The 23,415-nt window shown below is 40.1% G+C and overlaps 2 protein-coding genes across 4 annotated transcripts in view; one reads left to right on the top strand and one right to left on the bottom strand.

Moving 5' to 3' along the window:
* The window catches only part of mta3 (metastasis associated 1 family, member 3), a 28,231-nt gene extending 8,846 nt beyond the window's left edge, over positions 1-19,385 (top strand). Inside the window, exons 7-20 of one of the 2 annotated variants that reach the window (XM_036572412.1) lie at positions 1,368-1,470; positions 1,851-1,950; positions 2,066-2,254; positions 5,749-5,823; positions 5,958-6,016; positions 6,138-6,259; positions 6,840-6,997; positions 7,530-7,752; positions 12,361-12,453; positions 12,564-12,746; positions 12,850-12,881; positions 14,453-14,577; positions 15,914-15,941; positions 17,982-18,044. In XM_036572412.1, the coding sequence (XP_036428305.1) occupies positions 1,368-1,470; positions 1,851-1,950; positions 2,066-2,254; positions 5,749-5,823; positions 5,958-6,016; positions 6,138-6,259; positions 6,840-6,997; positions 7,530-7,752; positions 12,361-12,453; positions 12,564-12,746; positions 12,850-12,881; positions 14,453-14,577; positions 15,914-15,941; positions 17,982-18,029 (1,538 nt within the window). In that variant the 3' untranslated portion in view covers positions 18,030-18,044. Of the gene's footprint in view, positions 1-1,367; positions 1,471-1,850; positions 1,951-2,065; positions 2,255-5,748; positions 5,824-5,957; positions 6,017-6,137; positions 6,260-6,839; positions 6,998-7,529; positions 7,753-12,360; positions 12,454-12,563; positions 12,747-12,849; positions 12,882-14,452; positions 14,578-15,913; positions 15,942-17,981 lie in introns of both variants that reach the window. The other variant, XM_036572411.1, reaches the window with a different exon arrangement.
* Positions 19,386-19,408: 23 nt separating this feature from the next.
* Positions 19,409-23,104, bottom strand: hcar1-4 (hydroxycarboxylic acid receptor 1-4). 2 transcript variants are annotated; one of them, XM_036572413.1, is made up of 2 exons: positions 22,969-23,104; positions 19,409-21,015 (listed from the first exon to the last, which is right to left on the bottom strand). In XM_036572413.1, the coding sequence occupies exon 2, from the start codon at positions 20,953-20,955 to the stop codon at positions 19,993-19,995; it is 963 nt and encodes a 320-aa protein (XP_036428306.1). In that variant the 5' UTR covers positions 20,956-21,015; positions 22,969-23,104; the 3' UTR covers positions 19,409-19,992. The 2 variants fall into 2 exon arrangements, with proteins under 2 accessions (XP_036428306.1, XP_036428307.1); XM_036572414.1 differs by having other exon boundaries at positions 19,409-21,010; positions 22,969-23,098.
* Positions 23,105-23,415: the final 311 nt, after the last annotated feature.

Raw genomic sequence — 23,415 nt, 5'->3', positions numbered from 1 at the left:
GTGTTGCAGGCAGTACTATAGAGGTGAGAGTGATTTGTACTTGTGGAAGCGCTACCTTTTAATAATGGCTGTGTTTTTTTGTTTTTTTTTTAACTTTCTCCTTCACTGCTATTTGGTGCTATTTGTACACTTTGGAAGTTTTCATTGCTGTATCAGTAGGCCCTTTACTGCCTGCCTTGACATGTCCCATTTGTTATGAGTCCTGCAGTGGTATCTGGAATCCGAATAATTTCACTGTGGAATTGAAGAAAACTGTGTTTGGTTGCATCAACCAGGTGTAAAGAAGAGTGTAGTACATCTGACATCATCTTGTGGTTCTGTGTGGTTGTTTGATTTACTGGAAGAAATTGACTGACTTGTATTCGAAACATACTTCCTTTCTTCGAATAGGAGGACTGCCTGTGTAGCCATGGCTCTGCTTCAGCAGGATGCTACCTACAAATGCTGGAACAGAAATGATTGTCTGGATTATATGTCTTGATTGTTATGCGTTGTAACACTTGGGATGCTGAGACTTGTTGTGTTCGTTTCTGTGGGAGATAGAGTGTGACTGACCCACTCAGTTATGGTTTAAGTTGAAAATCTGTGGTGTTTCGCTCTGCTCAGTGGTGTTCGGGAAATGTCTGCTTTATCATAGAAAGTGGCTGATTCTAAAGATTTACTGAAAAACAGTGCAGAACAGAAAAAGAAACAGTTCATTAAATTTTCCGTTTTTAAAATGTGGAACACTTTAATTGGCGATGCTGCTGCTTAACTTGGTGATGCATGCAGCCTGTGAGTCTCATCGTCCATTAAATTTTGTATTCTTGTTAAGTTTCAGGATGGTGATGACTTCAACAAAACGAATAATTTTAATGCCATTTTATAGAAGCACATCATTCCTAAATAATTAATTTGCCCTGTTGCCTTGGTGACTATAGATATATTGAACTCCACTGGCTAATATGGGCCTTGTGCTGCAGGCGGTTCCACACACCTACAGTTCTTTTGTGAAGTAAATAATGAGTGCTCTGCCCCCAACAAACCTACCAGTTATTACCCGTGAGAGTATTTCCTCAGCCTCTTCCCAATTATAATTTATTTGCCAAGTCCTTTAGATTAGAGTTGATTGGGATTTGAGAAGTTAAAACTAATACTGGGCCACCGTTATCACGCTGACAGCTTTGATTGTAACCCCTCCTAACAAGAAAATGTGCTTCAATTCTCACTGTAATGATTGATCTAAGTGCTTTGAATGAAAAATGACTCAACATTGTGTGATAAAAGCTGTTACTGTGCTGTATTGTTTTATCTTGTACGGGCAGTCACCTGATATTTCCTGAGATATGAAATGAGTAAATTAAACTTTTTTCTTTTCTTCAAATCAGGGGAAGCAGATGACAGAGACCAGTCCAAGCTGGAGGTGAAGATGTGGGACCCGGAATGCCCTCTGACCAATAAGCAGATAGACCAGTTCTTGGTGGTAGCTCGGTATGGATTAGCATTCTGGGTTTATTTTGGTTGTATTGTCGTATTAAAATTATGTTCCACTAAAGTTGCCACTTAATTTTATTACTTTAAGCAACAGTAGCACATCTGCTTATATATTTGTAAAATATATGCATGCTGCAGTAGTTGCTTCTGCCTACCATTGCAACAAGTATTCGTAATAAATATGAATGCCGATCATGTCTCTTTACAGTGAGGTTTCCGGCTTAACTGTGAAGCTTTATGTGGTAGAAAAAGTATGCTTTTACTTATAAACTCTGATCTTAATGCCGATACTGAGTGTCACTGTGTTGCCAATTATGGTTGGTATATTGTGTGGTAGATTAGAGTTTATATTGATGGTTGTATTTTTTTGTGTGAAGGGCGGTAGGCACGTTTGCTCGAGCGTTGGACTGCAGCAGCTCTGTCAGACAGCCCAGTTTACACATGAGTGCTGCAGCAGCATCGCGGGACATCACACTGGTACCAGCCTCAACAGCACCCTGTCTTGCAGCTCTTCTACCCTTTTCCAAAATAGCAGGCAGATCCCATTAATTTTCACTGTATCTATCTTTCCATTCTCTCCTTCTTTCTATAGTTCCATGCAATGGACACGCTGCACCGACATGGCTATGACTTGTCAAGTGCGCTCAGCGTTCTGGTCCCTCAGGGGGGACCTGTGCTCTGCAGGGATGAGATGGAGGAGTGGAGCTCCTCAGAGGCCAACCTGTTTGAGGAAGCACTGGAGAAATACGGCAAAGACTTCAATGACATCCGGCAAGACTTTGTGAGTGCAGCTCATACATGTACGCTAGAGGTTAGCATGGACATGTAACAAAAGCCCAAACTCGACACATACTTGGAGACCTGGCCCGAACAGTCCTGAATGGTACTGCTAAATTTGAAGTTCGCTTGCATGCCCTAATGTTGACAGAGATGGGTTATTGAGCTATTCCAAACAAAGCTGTAGACTATAACATTGTGTTAATACAATCTTAAATACAAATATAATCTTCCAACAAGTCTACTACATTAAAAATCACACACTAGCCCTTTGTTGTATGTGAAAAAGTGGCCTGAACCTTGCCCAAAACACATTCATTTTTCTATTTACATAGATCTGCAGTGCTAAATTACCTATAGAAGCAAAGGGAAACGAGACTGCTAGAGCTGATGTCTGCAGTGAAAGCGTTGGTGAAGTGGAGGGGAATGAGGCAGTAGCCATATTGACTGGGACGGAGAAATGAAGTTAGGATAGGTTGTGAGAGTGAGTGATGGTCAAGTTTGTCCCTCTCAGACAAGTCAGAACACTGGCTAAAAGTCCAAGCCTGACCTTCCGACACCAAGTTGATTGAGAGAGAAGAGCTTGAGCTCATGAGTGTGTCTGTACCTGTGTTAGGGTCTGGTGTGATAGTGGCTGTTCTGGACTGAGAGTAGGGTGCAGAACTGTGTTTTAGCTCTGAGAAAACATTTTCTTTACTCTGGAGAGATAGCTTCTGACAACACAGTGAAATTGAGGTGCCCTTGGCCTGAGCTGCACCACAGGAGGACAAGAGCAAGACACCAGATGATGGCAGAAAAACCAGTGGTTATTCAGGCACCCACTCCGCTCATGGTTCAGTAAATTGGAACAGTACTCTTAGTGCTGTTCAAAGAAATAACCCTTCTAAGCTTTTTGGTCTTTGAGGAGATATGCATGTGATGACCTTTGGGCTCTAGAGCGGAAGACTGACATGACAGTGGCTATTCCTGTTTCTTTCTTCCTTTCTTTTGCTCTTTTCTCTATGTCTCTGGGTAAAGATCAGAAGAGAGTGCTCAGAGTTTTGGGCCCTGATAGTGGGTGTGGGTTTTTGAACTGCAGGGGTCCTGTGCCTAATCAAGACTTAAGGCTGATTAGAGCACTGCTGATGGCTTCTCTCTCAACGTTCATTCTGCCAAACACATCAGCTGCTCTCAGTGTACAGCTGAGGATGCAGTGCCAAGGACCTTTGAGTGTGCACCTCAGACATGATGAAGAGGGAGAGCTTTACAGGCTCGCACTGTTTAAAGCTTGTGCACTAACATGAGATGGGAAATGAGAACATTTGTCCATGGACCCTGAAAGATGCGGACCGTTTATCTGACCAGTGGTAGCAGATACTTTCTGATGGCCTGGGCTAGTGTCCTCACATTAAAGGTGAGGGGAAGAAATGGCAAAAAAAACATTTCAACGTTCTGTGTACTATAGCATCTGCTGTCTCCAGAGGAAACTTCAGTGTTTGTTTTTGTCTTTTCATCACTGTCATATTCATGGGTGCCAGTGGTAAGGGCTCAGAGTGCCAGATATTAGGGTATCTTTAACTGTTTTTAGCATTCATCATCCACGCGTCTGTGGTAGACAGGTGCTCATGAATAAACATGTGCATCTGTATGCAAGACCAGAAGTCCTATGCTGAAAATAAAGTAGCAAAATAAGGTGTTTTTGAGATTGTTCCAATAATCACTGTGCTGGCAAAGGCTGCAACAAAGTACTGTTTTGGAAATTAATTAATCTGTCAATTTCTGCTTCAAATAATTAAAATTATTAGGTTTTTTAAGAACAAGGCTTAAATTTATCTTTTACTTAATAGATTTTTCTTTTCAGCTTCATAGGAAATGAAATGAATGACTAGATAACTGGTGCTTTTTTTTGTTTGTTTTACAAGCTATGTTTTTAGGTACTCATGCATCTCTTTTTTCCTTTGGCTTGCAAGTTTAGCTTTTTAGATTTAGTAGAAAATTTCATTAGAGGTGGTTTTTCACGTCTTTTATGCCGATTTTGAAAAAAAATAAATATAGAAAACCCTGGAGGGCAAAGCCAGAAATAAAGAAATGCATAAATATCACTAAGTTTTTACACTTAGACAAGGTGGAATAGTTGGTTTTAAAGATAAAAGAGAATTGTGTAAAAATGCAACGGAAACAGATTTATCGAAAAAAATGATGTAGCAAGAACAGCAGTGACATGTTTCAAACATGGTGGCAGATGAAAACCAACTAGACTTGCACAGGGATGGAGCAAAAATATGGACTGTCTGAGGGTCTCTGATGACCGGTTTGAGAACCACAGACCTGTGTAATTTATTAATGTTTTAAATTTCATTGAAAGGATGCTGCTAATCTATAAAGATGTTTCTCAGCATTTTTGGTAATCAATGTCTGTGTCGGGTAGGGTCACATATAGGCATACAATACGTATCAATGCAGGTATTGTTTCAATATATTGCGATACTCTAAGCAAGGCAGTATATTGCAATTTTTTTAATCTAATTTTAGGAAACCTGTCATAGTATATGCATAAAATTTTAGTAAAAGAAAAAGTTTACTTTTTATGCTGGTACATAGGTAACTCCCTATATAAAACTGTAGATAGGATATTTTGATAGCATAAATCACATTAAGCTGAAATAGACTTCCTGTTCGCCAGCTTCTTTGTTTTAATTTTGCCGTTTCACCTGAAATGGTGCAGAAGTTATTATTACAACACTATTTATAGGTGCCAGAATGTAAGTACTGTACCATTTACAGTGGCACAGAAAAATTCAAACAAGAAGCTGTGGAATAGGAAGCTGGCTTCAGCCTCATCTAAATGCCCTTGCCAGAAAATGTTACCAGCATTAAAAGAATAAGTAGGATATTTTGATATCCTAAATCACCTTATCTGGGGGTAAGTAGTAATATTAAGCTGGACAATACAAGACTACGATAGACTTGAATTAAGGCTGAAGTAACATGAAAAATACAAGCTATTATGCTGTAATAAAGATATAGGCATGCTGCTCGATAGGTAGGACAAATTGTTAGAACACCTGTCTAAGTCTTTCAGGTTCAGCCATTGGTGGTAGCGTTACTAGTCAGCTAGGTTTGCTAATGCTAGCAGTGTACCTTTACGTTCTTTGTTTACGTTGGACTGGAAGAGTCTAATGGCTGAATATAGATCACAACACTGCCATTTAGCAGTTGGGGTTTTAAACACAACATAAAATGAACCATGGTCTGCCACAAATCTTTGCATGTAAACTATTAATTAAAAATTGATACTGTGTTTTTGAGAATAACATTGCAATACTCAAGTGTATCGATATCTTCTTACAACCCTAGTGTGAGCAACTAGATGTTGCAGTCTCCGTCTGCATTCAGTGCTACATTGAAGAAGTCATGAAAAAGTTCTGCAGTGGAGGACAAGCGCTTCAATGCATTTGTGTTACTGCCCTTAAGAGTTAGTGTCATCTCTCTCACTTTGTGCCATCTTCTTCCTTTCAGCTTCCATGGAAGTCCCTGACTAGCATTATTGAGTATTATTACATGTGGAAAACCACAGACAGATATGTGCAGCAGGTGAGCAAATTTTAAAGTACATGAACAAAAGAAAAGTCAGGAATTATGTGCTCCATGCTCTGTTACATTAGTGGTTTTTGACTCAATGCATTTCTGATTGTATCTGGTGCTAAAAGTTCTTATTATTTATTCAGAAACGACTGAAGGCAGCTGAAGCAGAAAGTAAACTGAAGCAAGTCTACATCCCCACATAGTGAGTGTGAACATCATTCTACTGACCCCCTTCCTCAAGCTTTTATGCAGTTCACCCTTGTAAACTGTAAAGTGTTATTCATTGTAATGAGTTTTTTTTTGTTTCTGTTTTTACTTTACAGTAATAAGCCCAACCCTAACCAGATCTCAGTCAGTAACGGCAAGATGGCCACTATGAATGGTGCAGCAGGACCAGGCGGATTCCACACAGCTGGTGGGGGCCGTGCATGTGAGAGCTGTTTCGGTGAGTGCCTCAGGACTCTCTTCACCTAATTATAATCAATAGAGGTCCAGACAGTTCACTACACCACGCTGGGACATCTGTATGTCTGAAAGTTGCGTCCTGCAATCAATGGTGAGAGCTGCTCTTCTGCTCATTCATTTCCTAATTTGATTTACCGAGCTGGCAAACTGTGATCCATGTGATTAGTCAGGGTTTTGAAGAATCAATGCTGACCATTAAGAATGATCAGATGTGTCTGGGTCTGATTCAACATGTAATCCATTACCCTTGAACATTGATTATTGTTTAAATGAATCCAAGAGCAGTTCATGGCCACTGAAGTCAAGGCCAGGGGATGAAAGATGGGACTTAACTTAATTATTTTATTGGTACTTTACATATCTCAGTTGCAGTTTTTTTTGTGAGTGTGCGTGGTCAACTAAGGCTAAAGCTGAGTTTAAATATGGGTCTTAATTCATATGAAATTCAACAAAATTGTTCCCCATATACTTCATATGAACATAGAACATAGAGTAATGTTTCTGCTCTACCACTGACCTCTATATAAGACTGTGGGTCACACGATCCTTTTTCTCTTCAGCCATGCAGTCTCCTCAGTGGTATTCCTGGGGTCCTCCGAACATGCAGTGTCGCCTGTGTGTCTCCTGCTGGATGTACTGGAAAAAGTATGGTGGCTTAAAGATGCCAAGCAGAGCTGAGGGAGCAGAAGAGAAAACGCCACCAAGCCCTGCTTCAAATGTAAGCGCCTAGGTGTTTGGTGATCACGGCATTAGACTGTGTATGTAGTATACAAATAGCAGAGTCATCCTGCTCATCTCTTGAGAAAGACTTTCAAATATGATTTAGTAAGTGCTTTTTAGTGTAGAGTTAAATGAATGCCTATTGCTGTGAGCAGTGGTGTGAGACATTGGCTGAAATGAAATATGAGTATGCACATTCACTGAACTTATTTAACTGACAAAAATGGACTAATTAGCTGGCTTAGGGCTAATTCCTCCATCGCTCAGTAGCACTTTGCATTATTGACATTAGGAATATTAAGGAGAGATTGATCAGATGGTAGCCTAAAAGAATCAGTTTTGGTCATAGTAAATAGGCAAAGTGAAGTCTCTCTTATACTCTTTCTCTGTTGCTCTTTCTCACTCATTGTCACACCCTCTTTTTCACAATCTGTGTTCCTGCCACCCTCTCTTTCTGCTGCTCATCTCGTTTTCTTTTCTCCTTCCTCTGCCGCCCCCTCGACATCTTTACCTTTCTCGCCTGTTTGTAGGAGCTGCGTTCCCACAGCCACACCCTGCGCCAGACCTCTCACATGGTTCCTGTGAGGAACAGCGGCAGTCCCAAATCCTCCATGAAGACCAAGCAGGCCTTCCTGCTGCAGGCCACGCGCCTCACCAAGCTGGCGCGTCACATGTGCCGTGACCTCATCAGGCTGCGTCGGGCCGCGCGCCGCCCCTTTGTGCCCATTAACTGTGGCGCTATAAAGGCGGAGTGTAAGAGCTCTTTAAATTCCTAACTTCAGTCTTTCTCTCTCCCACACACACTCACACACAAGCACACACACACTTGCACACAAACACACGCTCTCGTCACCGCACCCCCCACTCTGCTCCCCACTCCCACGTATCCACATCTCGCTGCCATTCCTCCCCTCCATTTCTCTGTCTTTTACTGTTTTTATTATTGTTATTATATTATTATATTATTTTGTTTTTTGTATTCCCCCCGTTTCCAATAAAGACTGCCTGTCCTCCATAATTTTGGGTTGCAATCATCTTTTCAGTTCAGTTTATTATAATTTTTTTTTGTCTTTGTTTTTGTTGTAAAAATAATTTCTAAAGGTGGAACACAAGTACATTTCATGTGTCTCAGTTTGAGGAAGGGTTAGATTACATGAAAAACAACTGAGTAGATCCCCTGTACCATTTCTTAAACATTACTGTAGATTGTAGTTATATTTGCAAATGCATAGAGTAAGCCTTATATTTACTAAAGCTACGATTTAAAATTGACCTTGAAATCTATTTTGCCTACAAGAAACTATATTTTGCACACCCTTTAAAGATGTATACTACGTAATGCTCACTGTGAATATTACATTTTTATATTTGAGTGTTTCCTGTTTGATCTGTCTTACCCCCACCTTTCTTATTAGAGTAGATGATTCATTTTACTGTTGCTCGCTCCATTTCATCCCAAAGGTCATATCCAGCACACATTTTGTAATTGCATGTGTTTGCATGAGCTGAGGTGTAACTCAGGCTGTTAAGTACTGTAACTTTGTGTCCCTGTCTTCAGGCATAACTTCAAGGATATCGTAAGGCTCCATAACATCAGATTTTAAAAAGTGATGCTGAATGTAATACCTTTGTCACTACAAGACCAAGGCAGTTTTTTTTTTTGTTTGTTTTGTTTTAGGTTTGCTACCTGTAATTAATATCCATCAAGGAGTTACCTTGTGAATGTATTGTTTGTGGGTTCTTCTGAACCAAGTTAAGTGGAAGACTGAATGAGCTTAAACAAGCTTACACAATGTGTAAGCAGGAAGTGAAATGAATGTGAATCAATATTTAGCATGTCTAATATGCCCCTCTTCATCTTTCTCAGGTCAGAGGGCTTAAGCACTTTGAGGAAGGCAGTATAGGAGAGAGACAGCTTGGACAGTAGAGGAAAGAGTGAACTAAGGGCAGTTTGGTTCAGGCAGAAATAATTTTGTATATGCAAGCACTGGATATACAGTGCATTGACCATCAATGTTTTGATGCATGCAGTGCCACAAAGTGGCATCTGAAGACAGACTAATAGAGCTGCATTTGTGCGATATTAGACCACCACATGATTATGGCAGGCTGTAATATACTTTAAGTTAAAGTAAGAAAAGAAGTGCTGGAGAAACTTTTACAAGTTGAAAATGAGCTGAAGCCAGCATCGGTTTGTACTTTATGTTTGGGGTTATCAGTTTTTGAAATGTGTGGTAAACAGCATTTCCAGACCAACTCTCTGGTTTTGCAGCCTAAATATTGTTTTAGGGAAATTCTTAAAAAAAAAAAAACAGTTACTGTGGTTTATTACAGCAACACTTTGAAGTTCCAGGCATAATTTGCAAGGTAATATAACATGGTTTTAGTTCTTTGAAGAAATATAGTTATGATTACGTAAACGCTCACTGAACAAGCACTTATTAAAAGTGTATAACAGTTGATTTTTGTTGTTTTTTTGTTTTGTTTTTTTTTTTAAGACCATTTTTAATTATTATTGTAATTGGAACCAGTCCATAATAAAGAGAATTCTTAAATACAATAGCAAAGCATTTGTATTTTACAATGTGTGATGGGATAGCCCAAGGGATTGTGAGCCACGTAAAATGAGTTTATAGTAGGTAGGAGGACAGAAAATACTCCAGTGTAAAAAAATCTTTTGTCCTACCAGAGAGATGTGAAAGCATTGGAAAGTTGGGCTGATTGAATTGCTTTTATGTAGCAAACAGCTCACGTAAGGAGAATGCCATTGACAAGCTGTTGAGGCTCGTTTTGTAATTAGATCATGAATCATCTCAAGGCTTTAGTGGCTTTATTCTCTCTGGGTATAGAGTGTAAGAAATGGGAGTGAATAACACTCAATGTTACTCCAAACCTGTAATCTGGAGAAGATCTAAAGTAATGGCAAAATCATTTTCAGATCGAAACCTTTGATTGGATGAAGGCTCTAAGAGGTTCAAAATGATGTTTGTCTCAGTAAGTGAAGATGGTTCAGGTTTGTTTTTAGTTATTTAGCATGCAGTGTTTTTGTACAGGTTTTATTCTTTAAATATGCCTTTAGTTACTATTGTGGAGGTTTGCACAGTTGAGTTAGAAACCTCTTGTTTGACACTAATCGATTTAGACATTAAAGCTTTGTCAGTGATTTACTAGTGCAGTTCACTTGGCCATAGACACATTGAAGTAGGCGTTGCAATCAGTATTTGCTCCTCTTGTAAAACAAACAATGTAGATTGTTTTGATGACCATTGAGAAGCAATTTTGTCTCCCCTAGGAGGCTGTATCAAAGGGCCAGTAAAGTAAACTTTTCAGTAACCCTCAGAGTTCACTTTAATAGAGGTTTTCTGCTTTCCCTGTGAGAATTGCAGGGTTTTTTTTTTGGGGGGGGGTGGGGTGGGGGGGGTTGGTCACATAACAAATTTTGAATAAGTGATATTGCAAGCGGCTGTTGTTTCCGCATTTCTGTGGAAGTAGAATTCCTGACAGCTGCTTTTCAAACCAGTCTGTCTGTTTTAGAGGATGGCTTTCTTTTTTTTTAGGCGGTAAATACTAAAATTGGCAGAGCCCTGCAGATGCCTCGCTCGCTGCCCTGTATCATGGCCTGTCCTAAGCTTCTCTGCCGAGTTTTATGTTGCTTTTTCTATCATATACAATCTTCCACTCTTTGCTTTCATTTCACTCCTGTTTCCACCCCCCTTCCCCCCAAGAGGCGTGTTTGTGTGTCCCACCCATGAGAAGACCTTTTAGACATCTCCATGTTATAAGGCATGGGGGTCCCTGGGGCATGCTCTTTGGTTTGTCTCCTTCTTTTCTATCCTATCTTGTGTTTTCATGGTGTCAATGTCCTGTGGGCAATCAAAAAAACAAAAATAAAACCATGGCTGAAACCATCTTATCTGAGTCCTTGTAGTTTCATGTGTCTTGTGTACCTGTCCATCACTGTGCCACACTCACACCAGTAGGCCGAATGAAGCGACGGTCATATGAAATAGGCTTCTGCTGACAGCTTGAGCTCTGTTCCTTTGGCTCCTGTCATTCTTTTCTGTCCATGCCTTCATCAAGCGTGTTACATGTTTCTTTTTATGGTGTGTGAATGTGGATGTGCACACACCTATTTAATGCATCTCACCCATTTGGGCTGCTGTGAATGCACCTTCATGTTTGAGTTTCCTCTAGCCAACTTCATGGCATGATGGATAATCAGGTTCTATTGTATACCCATCAGCATGTTGCCCTTGAAATGAGAGCATTTCTGCTAAAATGTAAGTTTTGCAAGTTTTGTTTTCTAAGACAAGGATCATCAATTTGAACCCTGGAGGCCCAGTGTCCAGGATGTTTTGAAACTGCTGGCTATTGCCCCTCCAGGACAGTACTTGAATACTTTTTTCTGAGAGCTGGTTTTACAGACCTACAGGCCAATTTCCATATTAAGCTTTAGCCTAAATTAAATGGACTTTTTAATGTTGAACCCCCACAGATAGTGCAAGTTCAAGACTAGGCTTAAACAGTGTCCACAAAATCACCTCTAAGGGTTCAAAAACATGTTCGCATGTAGTTTGTGCATGTACTGCTTTGCTTTTGCTCTGCAATCAAATAATATACAGTAGCACTAGCATTCAAATGTGGTGTAAGAGGCCAGCAGAACTAATGATAGTCAATCATAATAAGAAATAAAGCCAAATATACTTGACAATGGCAAAACGAAGATAATATCTGGTGATATTAGAGTACTACTTTTTAATGAACAAATCAGAATGCACCTCACAAGTTTGTGTATCAGTAAAGATTCTCTGATGAGATTTTATTTCCTATGGTTGATATATCGTTTTTCACTATTGCAGTCAATCCAGAAATGTGTGGCTCATTTAGATGTAGTGTTGCAGAGGGACTGCATTTCACAACACCTGAAGTCTTCATTTGCCAAGGCAACAGAAAGTAAGGTCTCTCAGAATCTTGCACCAACTTCAGCATCCCTGAAGTTTTAATGAATTTTTTAATGAGGTGAAGTTGGTCAGACAGGGACAGTAATGGGTGCCTTATGGTTAGATCAATGTGTTGGAGTTCAAGGAGGGGAAAAATGGCTTTTGCCTGAAGAAATGGCTGTGCAGCACAAATGTGATTTGACATTGAATTTCCTTCTACTTGGTTCTCCTCACAAGCTGTCTATCAGTCAGAGAGATAGGTACCACAGGGTGCAGTTTCACAAAGGCATCCATCAGACTGACCCATTCAGTACGCACCATTCTACTTCTGAGTGTGTGCTTGAGAGTCTCTCTCTTGCTTGCTGCGGCATATTGACTTAGCCCTGTCTCTGTGTGTCCAATGCTGCTGGCTGATGTGTAGATATGATCCGAGCGGCAGAAGGCATGACAGGGCGATCCACAAAGCCCAAACCATCCCAGCGGAGCACGCTGACCAGCATCCTGCAGTACCTTGGTGAGCCAAATCACTAAAACCAGGGATGTACTGCTGCTTCTTTATACAGATGTCCTGTTGTTCTTGCTGGACCGCTGAAACAGTGGTCACATTTGTGCTTATTGTTTCAGAGTCTCGTCCAGTGCCTCACGTCCAGCGCTCTCATCGTACACCCGGCCTGCAAGTCCAGCCCCCACGCCGCCTTCTCTCCTCACTGCCTAGCCATGGTCCCCTCAGCATGCTGGGAAAACGCAGTTACCACCATCACAGCAGGGTGGAGTCTTCTGAGAGAAGAGGGAATGCACCAGGACAAGGTGATTACAGACAAACACATGCACATCAAGTATGAAAGAAATTATATTATTCATTAGAAAACACAAACTGATTCTTTTTATTTATTTATTTATTTAATTGCAGAAAATCAAGGTCATATCGTGGCACCCATTCTGGTAGGTAGCCTTTACGACATTTCTATCCTCTATCTTGTTTCAGATTAGATTTAAAGAAAAGTCTGGCATTTTTCCATTTTTTTTTCTTTTTTTCAGGCTACTAAAGTAAGCACAAAGTCTATGTGAAGTATTTTACTGTATAAATACTGGTATCTTCCATAAGTGTAGAAACAATATACCACTAATACAGAGATGCATTTTCTCCAATGTTTTGGTTATGCCTTTATAAACAACAGATTTCATGCAATCTTGTAAGTCACCTGCTGCTATTTTACTGCTGCATGCCCTCTTGTGGATAGTGATGGGTTTCTGCACACAGGCATAGAAACACAGGTAACAGAAGCCAGTATGGCCAGAAAACTAGCTATGAAGCTAAAAAATAAATCATTTTCTGTTGAAAGTTTTGGAGAATATAGTACTATATCGCAAGGATGTGAGATCAGTGTTTTTATGCTTATACAAGGCCATTTTGTACTTGAGAATGGGTCTGGTTCTATGCCCTATGGAATCCTTTTGGAGGTAAGATCTATATAGGGTCACATGCAAAAGTTTGAAAATCAGTCAGTTTTCATGTTTTGCTGGTTTTCTATGTGGAAATAGGTTGATGCATCCTCTACAGAGAACAACTACATTTTAGTTAAATATGTTAAATTTAACAAATAACCAATACGTGTGGATTAAAACATGCAAAAGTCTGTAGAGAATGTGTTAACTTTTTTTACTTAAAAAGTCACCATGCAAGAAATTCAACCAAAACATACAGATGTTTTAAAAAAAACTTTTGAAAACTAGAAAATAAAATGTTTTAAGGGAAAAATGCTGATTGATGTCAGCTCCAATCACAAATCTTAGCGCATTTTTCTTCTGCACTGTGACGTATTTCTAAATGAAAGATGTGATCAGGAAGGGTCTCTGAGTTAGCTAAAGATTAAAAAGATGAAGTGACTTTATTGGTTGCTATTATTTTTTTCCTGCCTCTAGTGCACAGTGACATGATCAAAATGCAGCAATGCAGAACACATTTTCAGTAGGAGTCACTTCACCTGATTCAAAGATTATGGGACATGGCTTTTTGTCATTAAAACGGTATGGTATGATAAATTGTGCTTAAAAAGGACATGAGGTGAACAAGGTGTAAAAGGTCACTATTGTTTTAAGATTGACTTTAAAGGAGGAACAATAGTTATGTTATTCTGCTCTGAGAGAACATTTCAAACCATGCAAATGACCACTTCCTACTCTGTGCTCACAGTTTGATAGATTCCATTGTTCTCCACTGAAAGCAGACACAATTTACCAGTTATCACGTCCTCAAACTCTTTTCATTGTACATTTGCTTTAAGACTTTATAGGTCATAGAGTTAGCATTTTGCAGTTTATGTTTGTTGTAAATCGGGAAACCAGAGTTTTATTAGTAAACCATATTTTTAGCCTTGGAGTCTCGCCAAACAGGAAATATAACGTCATGGAGAAACAGAGTATATTCAAACTCTCTCTGCTTCTCTTCCTTCTCTTCTCATTACCCTTTGCATTACTCTCTGCCTGCTCACCTCTTTACTCCCCTCTCTCAGCAGCATAACGGCCGGAGCGCCAGTGGCCCCAGCCTACGACCCAGCAACTTGATGTTGCGCAAGAGGCGGCCTAACTGGATTGATGCACCAGATGACAGCTTTTTCCTTGTTTCCAGGGAGACCAGGTATGCCTAACAAATGTTCATCATGGCATCTCCTTGTGTGCTTTTTCATTCGTGCATCTATGCTTCAGGACACTGCACATGCCAGTGGTAACCCCCTCATACTAGCTCATATATAGAGAAGCAAATTAGAGGCTTAGCTAGAGCATAACTCCTGTTTAGGAAACACAACACATGACAGGTCAGAGACCTCATACTATCTCATATACGAAGAAGCAAAGCAGTATATCAGGCCAAAGACCAGGTAGAATCCCCTTTTTCTCTTTGTTTGGTACCTGTGGTGATTATTGACTGACTTGGCATGAGATCTCTAATTTATTTTCCCACATACTGATGCAGCCATCAGTTAACAGCCAGTGACACATTGAAATGACAGGGCCTGCACATGTTTAATTACAACATTGGTCATACCCAGTACTAGTAATAGCCAAGAGAGGCTGATTCAAAGTTGGTCAGGTTGAAAAGTGTCATGCAATTTCAAATTACAGGAACTGTATGTTCCTGTAATTAACAATGTAAATATATTTTTTGTCTTATTTAATTAGTAGGCTGTAGAAATCAAGGCTTATGATGGCAGCATGGGGAGAAAACTTTGCTCATTTTTCTGGAATCTTTTAACAGAAAATCATAGGAATTGTAGGACCTCACTTACATTTATAGCTCTAGGGATGTGCTGTACAAGACTCCACAGGTAACCTGCAGGTGATCATGAATTAGTACCAAAACAAGAATAAAGTATCTGAAAAACTCCATACAAGTCTTAATTATTGCACGTGTGGAGAAATTCTGTGCTAGCTCTGAGCAGAATTATTCATAGTAGTCCTGTTTTGACTGGCCTGGTGAACCTTGATGAAGGGGGGAGGTCCACTTTAATGCATTCCGAACACTTTTCCCCCCAGCATTCTGGCTGGCATCATATCAAATATGCAGATAACGATTACGTGACATGAAATCCTACATTGTTAATTTTCAGTCAATAGAAATGTGAAGGGATAAAAGTATCTTTTAATGGCTCATTTTTACCAGATATGTTCTACAGCATCACTTCCAACTTAATCTGATCTACACATCTGTCAACTAAGATGTGTACTCATTTTCTGAAGGGATTATCAGTAAGATCTGAAGATCTGTAACCACTGAGCTGTTTGGAAATGAGATGCAAAGTAAAATGAACCAGGCTGCAAAATTAATACTGACATGAATATTTATTTATTTATTTATCTGTGGGTGGGGGTGTAAACTAGATGTAGAGGAAGCTTTTCTTTAATGCCCAATTGCATCATGGGTCACAGTGTGTTTGTGACTTCCTATGATTGACTGGCTGCTTGTCTCATTTCAGTGCTGCAGCCGTTAGACACCTGCTCATGGTAAGACCCCGCCCCACTGCTCCATCCACACCAAAACACATGCGCATCAACATGTTAGACAGGCTGAGGCCGCACCAGCTTAACTGTGGAGTCTGCAGCTCAAAGAATGATTCTGAACATTTCAAATCATTACATATGAAATGGAGAGCAATGTCTGACTCATCATAGGCAAGCCCAGACTGCATTTTCCTCTCACTGATGTCTTTTGCTCTGTATGATTTTATACTCTTACTATGGTTCATCTAGCAGCCTGGCTGAAAGTCGTTTTATCCTAAAGAAGATAGTAGTTGCACTTCATTCCAAAGAAAGTGGAGTTTAAGCCCACTGAGAGCTGGAGCTGGGGAGGAATCTGGAGGAAAATGCTTCTCCATTAATGCCCTGTCCGGATGAGCCATGACTGGCGCAGCTCCGTTCACTCTCATCCCCGGTGCTGGAGCGGATGCCAGGCTAAATTTAGAGGCCCTGCTCTGAAAGATTAGCCTGTAACTGGGCTCAGAGAGGCTGAGACAAATGAGAGCAGGTCTGAGGCAGGGCCTGGCAGTCATGCTTTACATCATCATATGGGGTTACATACGGGGTTGTCTGGAAACAAAGGTTGCGAAATCACTCTTTCCACATATTCTGCATCTAAAACAGTCAAGAAGCATGAAACTCTGTGTTACCATGAGAGAGTGAGGGTGTCATAAATTCATCTGCAGTGTCTTTAAGTCATAGGCATTTGTCATTCAGTATGTTTATGACCAGTATTTCTGCTTATGCCTCCACATTCAGTCACTCTAGAAGGAGCTCTGGGTTTAAAGTTCACTCTGTGTTTAGAATCAATTAAAGTTCATTTATATTTGATCCACCTGGTAGTTATGTTCAAATTCTGAACATACACACACATGCTTTTGTTTTTTCTTTGTGATTTACAGAATATGGCTCTGTATAAGTGCCCACTGTCATACTCAGCTCATTCTATAATATGCTGTTAGATTGGATGTTTGGGGCCTACATCATGGTTCCTTGGTTCCTCATTAGATCCAATCAGAGGCACGAGGCGCCTATGAGCCTCATACATTTTGCATGAACACAAGAGCCAGGCGCCTGATTATTGTGATTATGGCCTCAATCTTGTATTATATTATGTTTAGATAATCAGGCCACATTGGTTCACACTGGTTCATATTGCAGAGCTCACAAGCACTTAGGGAAACACTGTTTTCAGAACACCATCACTGTCACATGACACAGAACCTGTAGAAAGTCTTCTTCTTTTCTATTCGCTGTTTCTCAGAGAAAGAAATATGCTCCCTAACCCTACAACACTGCAATATTTTGCTAAACAACAATCTCACCAACATGTACTGTAATTTGTTTCATGGTAATTGAAATACTTTATGTTCGTGCTCTTCTGCATCATCTTTGTTCCCTCTGTTCTCTCACTTTGTGTTTGTGTTTGTGTGTGCATGTGCATACATTCAGTGCAGTACAGGTTAATCTCAAGGGAGTGCAAGTTGGTAATGAAGTTTTCTGTGGTTTAGACAAACACAAATGCCCTACGTCACGATAACACAACGCCAACATTAGCTTTCGGTAATACAATAACAGCATTGCAATTCCACTAAGAAAGATTTATGTGTTTTTCCCAGAGCTGCCACAAGGGTTCAGTAATATCTAGTTAGTTCCTTAGTCACTAAGGACAAATCCGATGAGTCTCTCAAAAGCAAAGCTGCAGATAAGCTTTCAATTCCTGCCCCATTAGAACATTGTGTTTATGATTGGATGAGGAGATTGTGATAATGATCAGGCAGTGGCTTTGACAGTGTTTTTGAGATTATGATCTGGTGCTGATGCAATATGTAACAGGATGCTTCTTGCATGAGTCTTGGGTTACAAGGCACAAGAAATATTGGAATATTGTAAGGATGCTTCCAAATGCTCGATGCTGTCTGAAACACTTCTGTTTTCTGCTGCACTGTTATTTTACATACTTCAGTCTTCATCACAAAAGGTTTGGTGAGTGAACAGTCATTATGTCCTGTTCTCTTTTGGTCTCAGGAAAGCCAGGAGGCTGCTCTCTCGTTCGCAGTTAAGAAGAGCCTGTAGGCAGCCGTGCGAGCAGATCAACCTGCGCAGGGTCCCCCAGGGGCCAGCGCAGGGGCCTGTGCTTGTGCCCCCTCACCCTAGTCTACGGATGCGAGGCCCAATTGTTATCCACGACTGACCCTTGTCTGTCTCGTTTCAACTGCCTGCCCCTTTCTCTTTCTCTTTGAATTCTCTCTCTAACCCTACGACACTGGCTACACATCCTTAAATGGCTCCTTTGGTTTCCAAGCCTTGCCCTCTACAGGACTACAGAAACGGCCCTAAAGCATTCCAAGAAGCATCCTTAACTAACACTGTCCACTATGCCCTCACACACCTTCACTAAGAGCACCCTTAGTGCTCCCTTACGTCTCAGCAAAGCTTTGCTCTGGCAACTTCTTTAAGCTGTGAACATTGCTGATCTTCTTTGATAACCTAATACTTTGTGGCTGTATGGATTGAGCTTACAGGGTTCTTACGAGGCAGTAGTCAGGTGAAATGTCAGTATTTTCAAATAGACTCTTCTGAAAAGTATTTGTGTGCTCTTTTGTTTTTGTAATTTCATTTATTGCTGCATTGAAACCCTTTATTTCTCTTACCTTCTGTGAATATTATGACAGTATGTGAGCTGTTTTCAACTCTGTTTGAGAGAACAGATAGTGTGTTGTACTGGACATTACTGGAGGACAGTATTATGTGTATAGCATGGCCCTTGCAAGTTACTGGTTATCCTCCAGTTTAAGCAATAGTCTTATCTGTTGGAGAGCCTGTCAATTTGATACAGTTAATTATGATCTTGTTTTGTACTTAAGACAATGTAATGTGTTTCTGACTGTACTGATCAGTGGAGGTCCATTTTACTCTTTGTGACTACTATACATATATATATATTCAGGAGCACCGACTGGCCAGGAAGATCGACAGTACTAAAGTTTTGCTGCAAATGTAGTCCTAACAATGTGAATGATGGCTTCGGGGTACTTTCATTCACAGTGAATGGCATTATCCATAACCAGAAGAAATGATTTGCATTCTGACCTAAGTCCATCAAGTTGAATGTGTCCTTTCAGAATGAAAGGAAGAAAGAGTGCAAAAAAAAAGAAAACAGAAAAAAAAGAACTAAGAATGGCACTTGAATTTAGCACTTTGGCCACAAATGTAAGCTTACTTTTTCCCTCATATGAATTTTCAGATCTGAAAAACATACAAAAAGGGAGTCTCCCTAATGCAGATCCAGGCTGTTTATAACGCATGTGACAGTCATAATGATCAGCTATGTACTTATTTTTGATTTTTTCGCTTCCTACATTATGTTGTGTTTCCTTGTATGTCACATGTGTTAAGTGAAATATGCTGAATAAAAAATAGAGATTGTAAGTGGTTGCGTATAATTAGACTAATTTCTTTTCAGTTCATCTTTATTCATCATAATCCAAGTGAAAAAATACATTTTTTAACAGCGGTATAGGACATATATTCCCAAACAACACAGTAGTACAGTGAAGTCCTAAAAATTACAGTGAAAAACAATATTTAATCTTGCAAGTAAATCAGTCCTTTTAAAAGGCCTATATCTTTTTTAATGTAACAAGTATGTAAACATTGTTAAAGTCAAAACATACCATTCACCCCCCAGTCTATATGATCTATATATGGAATCTAAGCTCAAACTGCTTTTTTGAATGAGGCACAATACAAGGCAGCCAATTAGAACAGAGCTCATACACATATATCACTGTTAAAGGCACAGTAACAGAAACCACCTGTTTAATTCTAAGGGATGAAGTGAGGTTGGAAAATGGTCATGTAGTGGTTTTGGTATGTAAAACCACACAATTATAAGTGGGAAAAATAAAAAGCATGGCAAGGGAGGAACTAACAGGATGTAGGCCGTTTAAATAAAAAAAGCATGCAAATGTAGTACTTCACAATATTGTTACTTTCAATACAAATACAGTTTGCACAGTTGGTCATAATAAGTTCTCTAGGTATGTCTAGGTGATCTGGTTTCCTTAACACTCAGTTGGAACTTGGTGAATCCAGTGGAGTTGGCCACTCCTTTCATTGTATTACGGAAACAAGCGTTTGATAAGCAGTAGAGGATGGGGTCTAGAGCGCAGTTTAAGTAGCCGAGAATTAAAGACACACTGAACAGCTTGCCCACCACTAGATATGGGGAGCATGAGGAGACATCTTTGAGGAAGAGAGCCACTAGGCCTGTGATGTAACTGGGCAGGAAGCAGAAGGTAAACATGATCACAAGAGTCAGAAGTAGGTTTACTGTCCGTTTAACTCTGCGATGCTCTCTGAGTCGGGTGTTATCACGTATGTGGTAATAGATGCGCACAGAGCAAACGAGTAACAATATGAAGGCCAGGATGAATTCCGCCACATGGAGAAAATTATGCACCTTCATTCCTACCCCAGACTCTGTCCACATGTAAATATTATAACAAAGAGACACAGATAAGTTCTCAGATGATCTCAAGAGCTGGGTCACCAGCAGAGGAAGACGAAGGGTCACCACAGCAACCCAGACCACACAGCTGATCATTACTATGCGCCGAATGCTTAGGTGACAAATGGTGTGGTGTGGGTGGACTATCCTGAAGAATCGGTCCACTGCCATAACAGTCATGAAGGCAATACTTGCTGACTGGTTAACTGACAGCATAAACAGGTTGATGCGGCAAAAGACGTCGTGAAAAATCCAACTTCCACGGATCACACTGTCGATGCGGAAAGGAAGGCCAATGAGCAGCAGAACATCAGCCAGCGCCAAGTTGAGGAGGTAAACCGTACTGGACTTCCAGGCAGCCTTGAAACCAAGGATCCATAACGCTAAGACGGTTCCTGGTATCCCCAAGATGAGCTCCAAGATCAGCATTGGTGCTAACGCAGAGGCTACAAGGTCTTGAGCTTCCATGCAAGTGGTGTTGTTGCTCATGTTGCACAGCGTTGACTTCACTTTGTAAACAGCAGCAAGGATCCACCATCAGTCCCTAAACTGTCAAATTTTCAATTAATATAAAATGATTGGCAAAAATGTCACATACTGTAAACAACAAGTCTGAGTATACAAAATGTAATTATAAGGCAAAAAGTGTAATACGTTCTGCTAACATCATTTTGCATATTCAAAGTTTACCAATGTAACTGGTGATTGTAGCCTCCAGTGACTGACACATTCTTTTTCAAACTCAAGTTGAATGAAGGGGTAGTCTATTACAAGTGTTTAAATAAAGGTGTCTACTCTCAGAACTGCAACTTCAGAATTTACATATTCTAATGTAGAATTACAAAATGGATTTCCTCCATTAGGAGAGGCATCATAAATATACAGATGAATGCATACTCTTTATAACAACAAGGTTCATCAGGGGTTCTTTAGTAAAGACCATGGTTCTATATACAACCATAAACACTCAAAAAACCACTGGATGCATAAATGGTTCTTTGCATTGTCAAATGGTTCTTCTCCATGATGAAAGAACAGTCGTATATGGCTCTTTAAGAACACTTTTAGTTCTATATAACAACAAAAAGGGTACCATGTGAGTCATTAAACCCTTTGCTTCAAGTGTTATATTATCAGACATTACAATCACATCTGTGCTTCTACATGTACAGAAGTGAAAACAGTAACCTTAACTAATACCCAAATAAAGGTATTGTTACTTGAATGAAATAACGATGGCTTAAATTGAAGTAAGATTGTCTTTCCAAACAAACACACACACAAAACTACTTAAAGGCTATGGTAAATGCATACAATTTAAAGTATTTATTAAATTATTTACAGAGGGCATCTGATTTGCGTACTAGAACAACACAAAGTTGCACACCACTTTTCTAATATTTTACTCTAGGAATGTTCAGGAAGAATTTTAATGGCCTTAATGAGTCTTAATTGGAGTATAATCCATCAGACGCTCTGTAATATTTCAAGGTAGTAGGCTATTTATCACTTTTAAGGAAATTAATTAAGAAATCAATTCTACAGGAAACGTGCAACCAGTGCAATATTGCAAGAAGGGTGTTTTCACTACTTATGCAAGATTAGCATGGCAGGAACTAGCTATGAGAATACTGAGGTCCAGAGAGATTTAATATAGCAGCGCAGTTCTAATAATGCATTAGCCTACTCAGGGGCAGGCCTACCTAACCAAATGCAGATGGGATATTTATTGTGCTGCATTTTTTGAGATAGTGAAAATTGATTTATTTATCTGATCACTGTCAGTGTCTAATGGCCAATCAAAATCATTACTCTCTGCCAAACTCCACCTTATTTTCCTCAGCCCTCCAATCACTGTGTAGTATTTGTTGCTATCCGCCATTGCATCAAGCCTTCTTATCAGCGCCTGTCATGTTTGTGACTAGCATAAAGACTCAGAGGTTCAGAGTCCCTTGGTAGTTTCGGAAGGGTTAAATGATGAGATTCAGTGTGGAAAACGGCGATGAGAATACCCAACCAGGTGGTGATTCTTTCTAAGGTGACCTCAGAACAGCTGTGTTTTGGTCACAGATGTAACGGTATGCTGTGGTATCTCTGTACCAGACAATGCATTAACATTACCCTGAGTGACTTTGGCTTCTTGAGATGTTCAGGTATGCAGCACCAGAGGTCGGAACAAGTCACTCAAATCTTGACACTCAAGTTCCAAGTCAAGTTGCAAGTCAAGACACTCTTGACTTGTACTGTCTGTTTTGTGTACTGTCTATTCTGTTCCATGTTGCACTGTAATTTCACTCCACTGTGTACTTGTACATAGATGGAATGGCAAAAAACCCTCTTCACTTGACTTGACTTGACACTTGAGTCTCAAGTCAAGCCCCCAGCCAGTACAGGCAAGTCTAAAGTCAAGTCCCGAGTCCTAATCAAGTCAGAGAAAACAGCCGCTAGTTTGAATTGAATTTAGATGACAACAAATATCAAAACGACCAAAAAAAAACTTACGGAAAAGGCAGCAAAATGATGTGGATCATAAAGCTGAAGTTGGCTTCTTCGAATTTTCCGTTCCACCTTAAGTGGTGCAGCAGACTGGCGCAAGAGTGTAAATGCTGGAAAATCTTGACCAGAAACCAGGGGAAGTGCAGTAGCCATGGGGATGTGATTAGCCCACACCACCGTAATAGTTCCGGGATCGCAGACGCATGGTGAAGAGCCTGACGCAAGACTTAAGCAGACAGGAACTGAAACCTTTGTTGCCCCATTCACTTGAATTGACATGCACCATCTTGATTTACCTTGTATATAATCTTTGTAGCTGAGAGTCAGACGTGAGCTGAGGCAGAGAGCGGGCTGTTAGAAAAAGCTCTGCTTATGTACAGCGTAACTTTGGCCAACAACAGCTGGATAATAAAGCACGACGACTTGTGTAAAAGCTGTGTCTCTCTTAATAGC

Source organism: Colossoma macropomum, unplaced genomic scaffold, assembly GCF_904425465.1.
Source record: "Colossoma macropomum unplaced genomic scaffold, Colossoma_macropomum, whole genome shotgun sequence".
Lineage (NCBI taxonomy): Eukaryota > Metazoa > Chordata > Actinopteri > Characiformes > Serrasalmidae > Colossoma > Colossoma macropomum.
Note: the sequence above shows the minus strand (reverse complement) of the source record. Positions and strands in the feature narration are given on the sequence as shown.